We start from the raw sequence: 16,256 nt of genomic DNA on the forward strand, positions 1-16,256 counted from the left end.
GTGTATTTTAATCAAAACTCTTCAACTTTGTTATGTCTTCCTAATTAAGATTTATGGCATCACAACAATTCCACTAATTTCATTATTAGTAACAATATCATATTAGTAAAATGAATTCAACCATTACCGGACAGAAAAGTCGAATGGATTCAAGACACATATGATGGAAAACATGATCCATACATTCAATATATAAAATAAAAATACAATGAGATTTTCGCATCTTGTATGCAAGAGTCACAGAATAAATAATTGAAAGCCTTTTATTAGACGTTGGAGTCCATAGCTATGATGGTGCTGAGGTTCATAGGGCTCATAAAATCAGAGGTTCCATTAAAGATGTCTTGAACGATAAATCTCAAAGCACGTTCAGTTGGATGAAAAGGGTCCCAAAAGGCATAGAGATCACGATTTGGGCATATGTTTGACAAGGCAGTGCATAGTCCTACTCCATTGAAACGTCCTTGACCACAGCAAGCTACCTTTGATGTAACAAAACCTGCTCACACCAACAATTAAAGATTAGATGATAATCAATGTCATCACATGTATCGACATCGTCAAGGTGTTGAACACTAACATAAGCCGACACCAAGTGTCGTAATAAAAGAAATAGTGAAAAGTGAAATAATTAGGTAAACGTTGATGATACCAAAGTTTTGAGGATTGGTGATCAGATTCATGTTCATTTGATAAGCATTGGCAACAATAAACACATCACATCCCAGTTGAGTGTTGAGGTCTTTAGTCATTTGAAGCAAAAGTTGGTTGAAAAATTGAGCAGCTTGTTGTATCTCATTTACACACTCTCCATTTATGCTCCTAGTAGCAAGTTGAGCAGGAATACAACCCAATGGACCGACTCCGGTCACAAGCACCCTTCTAGCTCCCAAGTCAAACAACCTCTGCATTACAATTTACATATCACTTAGACTCTGTTCGGTAAATTAATTTATAACGGATAATTTAACAAATTAAATTTGAAAGAGAGAATCACCATAAGAATATTTCGATACTGAGAGACAAGATAGGTGCAGTATTGTTGTGGCACGGTGAATTGACGAGACCTAGCTGAAAATGGAGTGAGAAAATAGTTGTTGACAAAATCATTACCACCAAGTGTTATAAGTACCAAAGCTTCATTAACAATTCTATTTGCCTCCTCAGCCCCTACTTCTCCACTCAATCTTTGTTTGTATTGCTCAAACAACGAAAATTGTTGAAACATTCTTAATATTCCCACCTGCATATAATTGTAATCCTAATTAATATTTATTTTTTTGAGAATATTCTAGTGAATATATGACTTTAATATCCTTAATATATCACCAAATTTGTTTAGAATTTAACATTTCATGTTAATCCCTTAAAATATGCCTACTAGTAGTTGGTTAGATTAGTGTACTTATAGTGAAAGAATTGAAACATAGTACGTAGTAAATTAACGAATTTACAAATTGAATGCCGGTGTCATTAAGAATTCCAATCCCAGCTGAAGCAAAATTGGCTCCAACCAATAGTCTTTGTCCGGTCAATTGAGGACTCAAATATGGTAACGTGGGTTCAGACAGTCCAATATGCTGGCCTACAACATTATTCAACCATAATGATAATGTTTCATGTCAGAATTTATTCAAGTGTACTACAAAATAAAATAAAAAAACATATACTCTATCTAATTATAGATAGAATTGAAAAATCAAATGTATTTGGATCTGATATTAAATCAAATTTATTTGATTTTTTTTTTTATATTTAAGATCTTAGAAATATAATATATGTAATGTATAAGAATATGGACATGTTGTTTTGACGATGAATTTGACATAATCACATTGTGCCACACTATAGAGTGTGTTTGTTTTAAGTTTACTAAATTTATTCTTATATGAATAATAACATTCTTTGGAATATAAAGATGTGAATTTTATTTCAAGATATTTAGAAGAAAAAAAATGTTTAGTTAACATTATAATATTTCAAGGAACCTTAGAAACATAGATTATAATAGGTAATTACACATGAATTTATTTTCATCTTCATGGAAACTTTATTCCCACCCTTTTTCTTTAGGAAAATTGTTCTATTGCCAGGAACATTTTATGTCAAAGAATAAAATTTAGTAATTTTGTAACAAACATAGACATATTTCTATCATTATTTTTTCAGGAATCAATGAATATAACTTGAAACAAACGCACCAATCAATTTTAACAAAATCGCAACGCTTCCATGTTTTAGTCAAAATCATTGTCATTCAAAACATATATACATTATACTCTAGAAGAACTAACTAAAGATGAAGTTGATGTTACTTACCGATAAGGTCAGGGAGGTTGACACCATTGGAGAAGCGACCGGTGGGACGATGACCGGGATAATCGATGCCATAAGGAGGAGAGTCGGCACGTGCCGTGGTTAGCAAATAATTATTGTTGCCACTGTCAACAAGTGAGTCACCAAAAACAAAGAAAGCACGAGATGCAGCTTGAACTCTCATTGTAACAACCAAGCTTATGATGGTGACAAACACCATGGGGAGAGTGATGAGAACTACTCTCATGTTAGTCATAATGATGAGATGAGAATTTGTTGAGAATGAACACTCTTTTTTGTTTTGTGAATTCTACTAGGATTGTGATGTGATAGTGGGTTTATATAAGTCTATGATATTAACTGAAGTAAGGAATGTGAAAATGATTGATTGCTAACTTGCTGTATTTTGGTTAAAATTCGTTTTGAACTCATGTTATTTTTGGTTTACAATGTCATCTAGTGTGTAATGAAAATTATCAAATTAATTAAATTGATTTTTTTTTTTATCACTATATATTTGGAAACTATGCTCCTATTCAAATATGGTACGAAATTATTGTTCATTCAATTTAAGGACTAATTTATGATGGTGACCAACACACTGCGTGTGAACAGGCTAATTTTACTATGGTACTAAATTATTGGTTTACAATTGTCAGCTAGTATATGAAAATATAAGAAAGTTGATTAAAGTATAAGTCAACAGGGTAGTTGATATAGAGCAGAAAATTTCATAAAGTCATACAGTTACATTTTTTTTTCCCATTAGGTAATCTCATTGAATGACTGCATCCACTATATAATGTTTGGTTACATTACATTAATTTTGTGCCCACTTTTACTTCTGATATAATATTGCTTCTCTCCTAATCATAAGCAATTTTTAGAGAAATAAATTCTCACTAATCATAAGACTCATTTCAAATTATTAGATATATCTATTATTTTGTTTTAAATATATCTTTATTAATTTAAGGTTTTTTCTAAATTACCTTTGAAGAATGGTGGGTAATTTATCCACCAACTAATGAAAATGAGCAATTTATTTGTGGGGTCAAGATAGTTCATGAATATGTGCTTATGTGGCTAATGTGTATTGGTTGGGGTAAATTACCCATCATTTTTTCATGGGTAGCCTAGTTGCCACCTTAATTTAATTCTACTAATTTGTCTTGAAGATAAAAAGTCATATATTAAAAAAAATAGTTGCATCAATAATTTTGTAAAAAGAATGTGTTAATTAAGTTGATTTGAGGGAGGAAGATAGAAATTAGCGTGATAGGAGGTCATATGTTCAACTACCTAACTTCGTTATTTATTTAAGTTAATGAACTAAATTAAGCCAAAAATAGACAACAAAAAACGATACCATTAAGCCAAAAATTCAAAAGTTGACAATCAAACTATAAGTAGATACACTCTTAAACATCTTAAAGGTTGTGTGTTTCACCGATAAAAATCATATGAAAATCTTTTAACTTTAGACTTAGTTCCATACCACAATTGATGGTTAACCAAATGTTATTAACCGAACATCACAAACATACGTTGCTTTTAAATTGACCAAATACATATCATCTAAATTGCATATCAAATATCCATACTCGATCATTTGGACCGACAGTGAGACGGATATGTTTTCGTGTTTAGGTTCCGACATAAATCTCTTCACTCCTCTCCAAGAGTGCATTGGATTAAACTGTTGTTTTTTAACCACAACCTCAATGATGGTTGACCAACACCCATCAGCTACTACTTTTATCTGCTCTTAAAAGCATGCACGAGTAGTCTCCATATAAAGACACTTTCAACTAAATTGTACGATCAACACTTGTGCAATTTTCAATTAAGTTTTATTTGCATATGGAAGATGTTGATTAAATTGTATCATATAGCATGAAATATTCATCCATAAATGTGTCACATATCGATTGATATATACTGCACCAACTACTAAAGTTGATCTTAATTGACTTGAATAGAATTTTGTATTTATTAATGTAGTTCAGTTTATAGAAACGTTGCAGTATGTAAAATCTCATGTGTTGAACCTTGAATTCTCTACTTCTTTATTTTAAATGACGGATTTAAAATCACTATAGAGTTTGATAAAAAAAAATATTGGAGTTTTTTTTTTTTGGTACAAAAAAATATTGGAGTTTATTTACCCTCCTTCATGAAAATAATTTTAGTTGGATAGTTGAATCGTTGAAATCATTTATGTAAAAGGTGATTCAATTTCGTGAAAAAAGAGATGTCTCGTCGTCAAATTGAAGATTAGTCTCATAGCTGATATTTTAAAGCACCTATTATGGGATCAAAGAACATGATGTAAAAAAATAAAAAAAATTATTTCATGTCGATTAATTTAGAGGTAATGAAAGAACTCTAGAGATAATTAAAGACGAGGATTGTCTTTAGGGTTTTGTTGGATATGGTACCCGTGTCTCGCTTTAATAAAATCTGTCGTTTTTAAAAAAAAAAAATCCGACTAGTCAATATTTTATGTTTAATTATTTTTAAGTGAATCTCAAATTAAGGAAAATTCTTTGATACTTTAGCGTTACGTTAAACATTTATTTGCTGTTGGTAAAAATAATTCCAAATTTAAAAGTTGCTCCTAAAGTTTGGAGTTATGTTGTGAATTGTAAATGACCACATTCCCAAAAAAAACAAGTTGCTCATGAAGATGAGGTTGAACCCCTTGCCATCTTCAATCTTCTTGTTAGAATCTTCTCAATCTTCGTCAATTGCAACTTTCACCTCAAAATTATGGTCATATCCTTCACTAACTCAACATTGATTTTCTTTAGTGCATCAATTTCTAGTTGCAGAGAAGCCTTGTCAACTTCAATCTTCTTGAAAGCTAACATCGGCAATGACTTTGTCCGCCTCTTTACGAGATTTTCGGTCAACCTTCAGAAGTTTCCTAAAATCATTGTTATACTTTTCTGCAATGGAACTCACGTTCTTCAACTTCTCAACCTCATACTTCAAGTCCCTGATTATCTAGCCGGCATCACCGAGCTCATCTAGCTGCTGCTCTGTAGTTTTTCCTTATCCTTATCCTCATTGTCTTCTAGATAAATTGTACCACGTAAAGCAGCACACATAAGATAAGAAGAGGAAGCTACACACACTCCAATATCACTAACTTTGTTCTCTCTCTCTTTCTCTCTATATATATATATTCCTTTTCGATCAAATCATTCCACACAATCTTAGAAGAAAAATCACTATCATCAACAAACTGAGGAAGGGGCTTAATCTAGTCATCCGGATTGGGCACCTTGACCTTGGTCCCACCTTAAACATTGTTCCACCTTAGTTAAATGCATGTCATTAACCGCAAAAATACATACATTAATAAATTATATTACATAATTTCAAAAATTACAAAAGTACCTAGATTTTTTCTTAATAAAAAAGTACCTAGTTTTAAAAAATGTTTTTTCAGAGAGATTTAAAAAATGGTTAACAATGTATATTCTTTTTATTAATAAAGTATCGAAATTGGTTAGTAACTAGTGGCGGATCTCTTTGGTGGCTGGCGGGAGCCACGATATCCCCCAAGATTAACTTATATAATATAATAGATGCACTACATCATTAAGATTTCGCTGCTGCAGTGGTAAGGGGTGCCAAAAATTGCCTAGGGTTTGAGATATCCTCCCCACTCTTCTTTTTACATATTTATTTCCTATTTTTAGATATTGTATTAAAAAAAAGTGTTTGAGGGGATCTCTTTGGTGGTCGACGGGAGCCAAGGTATCCCCAAGATTAACTTATATAATATAATAGATGTACTACATCAGTAAGATTTCACTGCTGCAGTGGTAAGGGGGTGCCATAAATTGCCTAGGGTTTGAGATATCCTCCCCACTCTTCTTTTTACATATTTATTTCCTATTTTTAGATATTGTATTAAAAAAAAAGTGTTTGAGGGGGGACTCAAACCAATGTTCTCTTCCTTCTTTCAAACAATTAATACCACTAGGTCAATTATTAATTATTGATATAACTTGAAATCATTTAATATATATTCCATAGAAATTTGGCACCCCCAAGAATTTAACTCAAGATTCGTCACTGTTAGTAACGCAACTAAATTTTTGTGCTCAGAACCTCTAAAATAGTTGTTTTATTCAAATATCAAAATATATTAAATGTATTGGGATGTGACGGCGAGAATTAGACTCAACCCTTACTTGATATAGTATCAACTTGTTCATGATTTATCTCTGTCTCTTATTTATTTTTCATTTTTCTTACAACATGCACATTTGAAAATATACAAAAAAATAAATAAAAAAAATTAAGGTTGTTTAAGGGATGAACATAAAAATTAGCGTGATAGGAGGTCATATGTTGAACTAATTGACTTGTTATTTTTTTAAGTTAACGAACCAAATTAAGCCAAAAATAGGCAACCAAACACGACACCATTAAGCCAAAAATTCAGAAGTGACAATCAATTTATAGGTAGATACACTCTTAAACATCTTAAAGGTTGTGTGCTCCATTGGTAAAAAAAATTTTGATATGAAAATCCTTTAACTTTAGACTTAATTCAATACCACAACTGATGTTTAACTAGATGTTATTAACCGAATAACACAAACATACGTCGCTTTTAAATTGATCAAATACATATCATCCAAATTGCATATCCTAAATGAGTATATATATATACACAAAATATCCCTACAATTTTCGATCCTATGGACCAACAAAGAGATTGACGTATGTTTTCGTGTATAGGTCCCGACAAAAAACTCTTCACTTCTCTAAGAGTGCTTTCTGCAGATGAAAGTGTAGTTCTTTAATTAACCACGACCTCAATGATGATTGACCAGCATTCATCGGCTTCTACTTTGAACTGCTCTTAAAAGCATGCACGAGTAGCCTCCATATAACGACACTTTCATCTAAATCGTACGATCAACACTTATGCAATTTTTAAATTAGTTTATTTTCATATGGGCTCATTAAATTGCATCTCTATAGCATGAAATATTTATCCATAAGTGTGTCACATATCAATTGACATATACTGCAATACTAAAATTGATCTTAATTGAGTGGAGTAGAATTGAGGACTAATTGTTTGGTGAATATAAACTTAGTTCAATTGATAGAAATGTTGCAGTATGTAAAATCTTATGTGTTAGAACCTTGAAGTCTCCACTTATTTACTTTAAATAACAGATTTCTAACCACTATGGTGTTTGATAAAAAAAGATTGTGGAGTTTACATTACCCTCCCTCATGAAAATAATTTTACTTGGATACTTAGATCATTGAAATCATCTATTTAAAAGGTGATTCAATCTCGTGAAAAAAATAGATGTCTCCTTGTCAAATTGAAGATTATTCTTGTAGCGGATAGTTTAAGACACCTATTATGGGATCAAAGACCATGATGTAAAAATATAAAACTTTATTTCATGTCGATTAATTTAGAGGTAATGAAAGAACTCTAGAGTTGATTAAATATCAGGATTATCTTTAGGGTTTTGTTGGATATGGTACCCATGCCTCACTTTAATAAAATTTGTTGTTAAAAAAATCCATCTAGTCAATATTTTATATTTAATTATTTTCAAGTGAATTTTAAATAAGGAAAATTTTACTTCAAAAAAAAATTAAGGAAAATCCTTTGTTGCTTTAGCGCTACGTTGAATATTTGTTTGTTGTAGGTCAAAATAATTCTAAATTTAAAAGTTGCTCCTTAATCTTAGAATTATGTTGTGAATTGTAAATGACCACATCCCCAAAACACAAGTTGTTCATCAAGATGAGGTTAAACCCCTTGCCATCTTCAATCTTCTTGTCATAATCTTCTCAATCTTCGCCATCTCCATAGTAAAGTTCACTTTGAGACTTAGACTTTCGCATAAGCACTAACTTCATCAAAGCATGTGACGAAGTCAACAACAACTTTCACCTCAAAGTTATGGTCATATTTTTATACTCTAAAATATAAAATTAATAGAAAAATATTTAAATTTAATTATCATCGACATTTAAATTATAAAGAAATGAATCAATTTTTTTAAATGGTGGTTCAAAATTAATATATGTCATAAACATATTTATTTACGTTAAATGAGATTAAAGTGTAATGTGTAACACCCCATTTTCCCAATGTAAAAATTTCATTTAAATAATCAGAGTTCTCAACATAAACGGAATGTCACACTTCTTTTCAAAAATCGTAAATGGAATAAATAACTATTTATCCTTCATAAATCAATAACATAATATTTAATATTTCGCAGCAGAATTTATTCAACATCTAAAATAGTCTTTGGCACGAAGGCCTCATTAAAACATCTCTTAAAAATCCAAATTAAATCATAGTCATGTAAAAACATAAGCAATACGTAAAGGAATAGAAAATAGCCACAACAAAATCCCATCCCGTTACGTATCAGAGCACCTAAGACACACGAGAGGGAAACCTCACACGACATCAACTATTCTTGGTTACCTGCAAGTTACCCATGGTGGGCAACATTTAGAAGGGGTGAGATTTCACAAAACAATAATATTAAACATATAATTCAATAATTATATTTAACAACATGAAAACATCATAATATTCATCATAGATAATAATATATCATATATCACATCATTAATAGTTCAAATAAAGAATCACAGCTTAAACAACTTGACAACTTAACACTTTTGACTCGACACATGTGACTCCAACTCGACTATGCAACTTAGACCTCTTATATGCATGTGGTACCAATACAGAGCATCAAGCCCCCATCGCTATTTGAGTATTATTATACTTCCAGAGCATCAAGCCCCAATCGCTATTTGAGTATTATTATACTTCCGGAGCATCAAGCCCCAATTGCTATTTGAGTATTATTATACTTCCGGAGCATCAAGCCCCAATCGCTGAAATGCTAATGCATGGACTCGACTTCTTAAACATCTTAAATCGACAACCTCTTATATAATCCAATAATTTGGAACTTCATCATCTTAATCAACTTAGACCGACTCATGCAGCTTAGTTAAATAACAACAGCAACACAACAGTATACAAAAATAACATGACATAATAATATCAAATGCAAGTCAACAACGTCTCAATTATTCACATATAATTCAAGTAATGCATATACAATTATATCACAATATAACAACATCAAATAATAATCAACATCTTAAAACATCATATATACATATAACACTTCATCAATCATGGACAATATCGTATTCACAACATATACATACATATACTAATTCATCAATCATAAACAACATCATACTCATAAACATATACATTCATATACTAATTCATCAATCATATTCAATTATTCACTGTGACCTACGTGCAGTAATTTGACCATAACTCAAGTTCTATAAATCCTTTTGAAGTCAACCCAACGACATTAGAAAGCTAACATCCATACCTACAACTTTCGTGCTTACACCTAAGACCAATTATGTACCAATCAATACCAGTTTTCATTTCAAATTCGGACAAAGTTGTGCTGAAATTCATAAAAATTCATTGTGACCTACGTTCAGTAATTTGACCATAACTCAAGTTCTATAAATCGTTTTAACGTCAGACCAACGGCATTAGAAAGCTAACATACATACCTACAACTTTTGTGTTTACACCTAAGACTAATTCTGTACCGATCAATACCAGTTTTTATTTCAAATTCAGGGCAGAGATGAAAAGAAAAATCAGAAAAAAGGAACCTATATTATTCCACTTCACTTTTATTCAAAATCATCACTCTTAACCCTAATTCTCCAACCTTTCTAATTCAATCCCACACTTGCTAAATACAATCATCAGAATTATTTAGATTAATAGAATTGTAAGTTAGTCTCACCCTTACCTTATAACTCAAAATCGCAGCACTCCTAGGTCTCTTGCTCTTCTCTCAGCTTTTTCTCCCTTTTCTCCAAAATTGATCGTACGTTATGTTTTTTCTAAATTAGGTTTCTCCTATTTATAACCCTTTTTCTATTTTATCTTATTTCTCTTTCTCCCCCAAAACTCTCTAAAATCTCATAACAAACTCTCAACTCAATTTTATTTCTTTTTTCAAATCTTATTCTATTAAATAACAACATAAGCCACTTAATAAATCACATAATCAAATAAATATATTTTAAACTCTTCTTAATAAATTTTAGACTCAATTAAATAATTAAATAAATCAAATAATTCAAAGAGGGCGTTACATAATGCATATTTAATTATTAAAGGAGGGAGTTGTAATTCAAACATCTTATAAGGGAGGGGAGTATAAATTTTACTTTTCAAAGGAGATGAGATGAGTGTATATTTCAACATAAAGGAGAGGTGAATGTAATTCAAGCATTTTTGAGGGGAGGGGAGGGGAGTGAAATGTTTCTAATATGTTTTGAATAAGAGGGAATGAAAGTGTATAGGGGAGGATAATGTAATTCAAACATTTTAAGAGGAGAGAGATGTAATTTACTCTTTTTTTATTAAAGAAGCATTGGAATTGGTTAATAACACATCTAGTTTTTTTTGTTCTCAACCTCTAAAAAAGTTTTGTTATTCAAACATTAAATTATATTAAATGTGTTGGGTATGGTGATAATTAGACTCAAGCCCTTATTTTTTACAACGTCAACTTTTTATTGATTTATCTCTATTTCTTGCTCCCTCCGTTTCACAAGATTAATCGTTTAAGATTTTTGCACAATTATTAAGAAAATAATTTCAATGGTAAAATTAGTATCATTTACTAAAATATCATTATTAATTGTAGTTAGTTAAGAACCTAAGTTGGATAAAATTCAATAAATAATAATATAATAGTGGAAGAAAAAAAATTTTGATGCATCGGTATAGTACAGTAACAATTATTTTGAGAAAAAGAAAAAGAAAAAAAGTTAAAAAGATTATAATTGTGAGACAGAAAGGAGTATTTATTTTTCATTTTTCTTACAATATTCACATTTTAAAATATACAAAAAAATATTGGTCGAATTTTTTAATTTTTTTTAATATATAAAAATGATTTATGAATTATAAAAGAAAAAAAATTACGAAGATAAATAAACGAATATAGTACGACTCAGCTACATGAACATCGTATAATGACCGAGTTCAAATCTCAAACATCTTGCTTATTTATTTATCCGATAACACCAAGAAAATGCATACCTATTATTTAATCAAAAAAGAGAAAAGCATACGGATTATTCTAGAGAAAATGAATTAGGCAATGTTGAAGAGTGATTGAAGAGATCTAACTCATCGTTTTTTCCAAATCAAAATTGACGAAAAAGCTAAAACCAGAAACCCTAAAAATGCGACTCCATTGTTGCCATTTTTCCTTAGCATTCCTCCTCAAATTTCTCAATTTCCTTCAAGCATTTGTTGGTCTTTCAATTCTTCTCTATTCCATATGGATGCTCAATCAATGGGATCATTTCACTCCTCAACCACCTCTTCCTCATCTTTCCCTTTCTCTTCCTCGCTCCTTTTCCCCTCAATTCACTTCTGATATCAACCTCCCCGCTCCATGGTTCGTTCCCTTCATTTTCCACACATAATTGCATCAAATTTCACTTTTTTATTTTTTTAGATATTTTTTATTTTATTTGTTAAATAGTCTAGTTGCGAGAATTATCTACACCCCGACATATCAAATGTCTCTGCAGCTATGAGCTGAATTGTACTCACGATACATTTCATAGATTTATCCTGATGGTAGCAATAGTAATGAATAAAATGTTTTTTTTTTTGGTTTGGGTACTGTGAGGTGTATTAAATGCTTTATTAATAAATGGTTCGTTAATATCAACTACTTTTTCATGCTTGGTGCCTTGGAGTAAATTTCAAAAGGGAAATTTACCTTTTATGTTTTTTTTTTACTTCAATTATCCTTTTGTGAGTTGGGTGATTATGGTTATGGAAGTTGTATTAAATTGTTACCAATTGTGCTCGAGCTCAACAATACCTCGAGTGACTAGTCTTTGCAGCTGTGTGCAGAGAATAATTTGGTTTACCAGTTTAATTATGATTAGATTGCAGTATCTCTAGTGAAATGTGGTTATCGATATGATTACTAATGAATTTACATTGCTTCTTTATGGATTTGTTTTGATGTTTTGAAGGTTATTATTCATTTGGTGTTTAAATTCTCATTCTTTGCTAACTATGTTTTTCACTTGATGATGATAGGTTCATCTATGCTTTCATGTGTGTGGGAATATTGGTGTGCTGCATTGCTTTCTTTGGTTGCATTGCAGCGGAGATTATTAATGGTTGCTGCTTGTGTTTTGTATCCTACTTAAAGCGGAGTTATATTTATTTTCATATCTTAGTTTGGATAATCTCTTGTTCGGAGAGTTAATTTGTGTTGAATACTTGGAAGAAAATTCTACTTTACTTTTGATTTTCTTATTTTTGTTCTAATTTTTCTTTAGATTCCTTGACCTTTTTGAAAATGCCAGTACACAGTACTAATCACAGTACTTGTTCTACTTGAGGCTGCTTTGGTGGCATTCATTGCAATTGATCGTCAATGGCAAGAGGTTCGTACATTCCTCACCCCATACTCTGTTTAAAAACATGGTTGCATTATTTAACTTCTTTGCCCGTTTCTAATGACTGTAATATGTTGATTATTGCCTTTAAAGGATCTTCCGGTTGATCCAACCGGTCAACTTGCGAGTATTCGATCTTTCATCGAAGATAATCAAGATATATCTAGATGGGTTGGCATTGCTGTTCTTGTAGTTCAGGTATATTCATTTCTGATTCCTTTTGCTATTGGCATTTGGCCTACTTTTCTGTGACCACTCATTGGTAAACAAGTAAGTTATAGACTATTATTTATATAAAGGACTGATAAGGTGGCTTAGTGGTTTAAGGGGACGGACATAGGGGTTGGACTCGTTGGAGTGATAATGAAGGTCATGAGTTCAACTCCTCCTACTAACAAAGTTATACTAATATTTGTCATTAAAAAACCACTATTGCTTACACACATTACAATCATACTTTTTTTTGGGTGTGGTCTTTATATCATAAGTAATAGCTATTGGAAATTAAAGAAGGTAAAACATCGGTTCAGAGTATATCCAATGACTATTTTAGTGATCCTTCTTACATATTAGAGGCATCGTTGATCAATGAGCCATGAGTGTAACTGAATCTTCTCCCTAAGAAATTCATCCATCTAGAACTTTTCTTGCTCCCTCTCCCCTTCATTTGGATTGATTTAGTGTACAGATAAATTAGTTTGAATTGAGGAGATGATAGGTTCTTCTTTTGATTTCAAACTTTACTGGTTTGGTGCAACATATTTGTAAGTATGGACTATGGAGAACAGAGCGAGAAATAGAATATGCTACTCTGTTTATTTTGTTAAGGTTGAAACTTGAAATAGGAAAACAGGACATAAATCTACCTAAATTTAAACACTTTGCCTGGCACATTTAATTGTGTATGTTGTTACATTTTACAAGTTACTGTATCATCATGACAATAGTATTAATTAACAAACTAAAGAATCATGTAGCAATTGCACTGCATGAATGAAAAGCATTTTCTGGGTTTCCTTTTTCATACCTTGCTGTAATTGCTATTTTTTTTCAACCTCAGGCATTATCTCTATTGGTAGCACTAATATTGCGAGCCACAGTTTCTACTCGAAGAGCAGATTTTGATGATGAGGAGGAATATGATGTTAGGGGTAGAAGTCGGGAGCCGCTATTAAATCATCAGTCTGGCCAAACATCTGGGATAAGCAAAGGTGATATCAGAGGAAACCTCTCTGACGTTTGGAGTTCACGGATGAGAGAGAAGGTAAGCTACTCTGAGGTCTAAAGTGTACTCATGTGCATAATCATTAATGGAATTTATGTCTTTTAATGATTCGAAAATAATTTTTGTCAAGAGTTTGTCAAAATAGAGGCTGAGCCGGTGCAGTCATGTTGTAAGATTATCTGCCATGGCTGCTGGAACGTGCTGCGATCTGAGAAGGATCGCTTTTCGGTCAGTTCATGATCAAGATCGAGTTTTCTAGGCAATATCGTAAACAAAACTGTGCTTGGCTGACTGTTTTGTGTCGGGTTTGGTGAAAAAATCGGTTTTCTTCAATTGAATAAAACCCTAAATTCGTTCTCTCAGCATTCAAACTTTGATTTGCAAAAAAGAAACCCCTAACCTGTGATGCTGCCCTCCCAATCGCTTCGTCCTGCTGTGCAAAATCTCCTCTTTCGTTCCTTGCTGCTGGTTTGTGCGAGGCGGCGGTCAACTATCCCTTTAGATTAGGTCTAGATTAAGGTTGGTGACAAAGTCTGGGCCCTTAAGGCCCAATGTACAGAAAAACAGCTTATAAGTTAGAAGACAATTTTTTTTGGGGTTGAATAAACAGCTTATTAGGCATTGGGCCTTTTAGTACTTATTTTTTAAAGAAAAAAAACCTAGTCAAGAATAGTATTAATAATTATACACAAACAATATAGTAACAATAAAAGATATAATTAGAGGTTTTGTTTTCATGTATGATATTTTTTATGTTTATGTGTGTGTATTTAGTTATAATTTTATCCTTTAGTAGGATCTTACCAATCGTGTTACGATCTTTCATCGGTCTTCCGGTCCTACTTAAAATCTCATGTTTGACTACATTGGGATGAGCTTTTAATATCAACTATAAACTATCAAAACTTTCAAGCTGTTTTGGTATCTTTGAATATCGTATCTTTGTTAATTAATTTCATTGTTAGCATTTAGTTTGATTTATTGTTCATATGAACCTCTAATTGCCATTTTCATTCTGGGATGCAAAACCAATGAGTGCGTTCTGCGATGTGTCATGGTTAAGGGTGCAGTCAAGCACAATTGTGCACACCTGTTCAGTGTTGTCTATTGCCATTCGTTTAAACTCTTCTTGATTACAATTTACATTATGATTCATAACGGAATGGATAGACAAATCTTTTGCACAGATCAGTAGACTTTTTTACAAACTACTATTTGTGTAAATAGGTTATTACTGAGTCTGCTCGATTACATTGGCGTCTTTTCACATTAGTAACGTCGGTATTATCATTTCATTTTTGCAGTACGGATTGAACAATGGTGACAAGCACAGTTACGAAGCGTGAGTTACAGGCAATGAGTGCTACTAGCTGTCAAGCTATTCAGTGTGGTGTTAATATCTGAGTACATATGTAATATGTATATCTTGCTTAAATGTTTTACTTTGTTAAATTTACTCTAAAAACACACTTCTTCTTCCTTTGGTTTGTGGTTTGAGCTTTTGTGTGTAACTGTATATAATAAAGCTGAAGATATTCAATGTTAATTGCCAGCCTCCAACTGTGGTTGTTCTCTGAAGAAAACCTCAGTTCTGCATAGATTTTGGAAAGCTTGATTCGTATGTTGAATGTTGTAGTGTGAACATCAAAATTTCTAGAGAATTCAAATAGTTGGTTAAATGTTTCTGAATTGTAAGAATATGCGCTGTTGTCAGCACTTGCATGTGTTTGATATCCGTATATGTTCTGAGAAATCTAACTTGGCAGAATTAAGGAATCTCAGTTTTGTATTCTGGGGTGAGGTATAATATGTCTACTGTTACTTTTCTCAATTCAATATGCACAGGAAATTGACTGTTGTTCATTGAGATGCCTTGAATTCTGTTAATAGGTTGTTCTATATTGTAATGCTTTGAATTCTGTTAATAGGTTTTTGAGCCAAGTTTAATGAAAAATGTGAAGTCCTCAACGCCAGAATCCATTTATATCTATTTCCTTGTAATTTGAACTGGTTTATTGGATTGTGGTGGGGGGTGTATAGTGTATCATTGATTTTGAAACTCAATCTGTTCTGAGAGGAATAGAAACCCATATACTATCTATGCATGCAGGTTACATCAGTTGAATTAATCACGTTAATCTATGCT

The 16,256-nt window shown here is 31.8% G+C and overlaps 2 protein-coding genes across 3 annotated transcripts; one reads left to right on the forward strand and one right to left on the reverse strand.

Moving 5' to 3' along the window:
- Positions 1-123: 123 nt before the first annotated feature.
- Positions 124-2,760, reverse strand: LOC25484159 (GDSL esterase/lipase At5g33370). Of its 2 annotated transcripts, none has more exons than XM_039827883.1 (5): positions 2,320-2,760; positions 1,434-1,585; positions 998-1,243; positions 653-905; positions 124-499 (listed from the first exon to the last, which is right to left on the reverse strand). In XM_039827883.1, exons 1-5 carry the CDS (start codon positions 2,570-2,572, stop codon positions 267-269), a joined length of 1,137 nt encoding a protein of 378 aa, XP_039683817.1. In that variant the 5' UTR covers positions 2,573-2,760; the 3' UTR covers positions 124-266. The 2 variants fall into 2 exon arrangements, with proteins under 2 accessions (XP_039683817.1, XP_013468381.1); XM_013612927.3 differs by having other exon boundaries at positions 140-499; positions 1,455-1,585; positions 2,320-2,756.
- An 8,742-nt stretch (positions 2,761-11,502) lies between these two features.
- On the forward strand, positions 11,503-15,946 carry LOC25484160 (tetraspanin-18). The gene is made up of 6 exons (XM_013612928.3): positions 11,503-11,861; positions 12,521-12,620; positions 12,793-12,873; positions 12,979-13,083; positions 13,946-14,149; positions 15,415-15,946. Exons 1-6 carry the CDS (start codon positions 11,644-11,646, stop codon positions 15,454-15,456), a joined length of 750 nt encoding a protein of 249 aa, XP_013468382.1. The 5' UTR covers positions 11,503-11,643; the 3' UTR covers positions 15,457-15,946.
- Positions 15,947-16,256: the final 310 nt, after the last annotated feature.

Source organism: Medicago truncatula, chromosome 1 (genome assembly GCF_003473485.1).
Source record: "Medicago truncatula cultivar Jemalong A17 chromosome 1, MtrunA17r5.0-ANR, whole genome shotgun sequence".
NCBI classification, from domain to species: Eukaryota; Viridiplantae; Streptophyta; class Magnoliopsida; order Fabales; family Fabaceae; genus Medicago; species Medicago truncatula.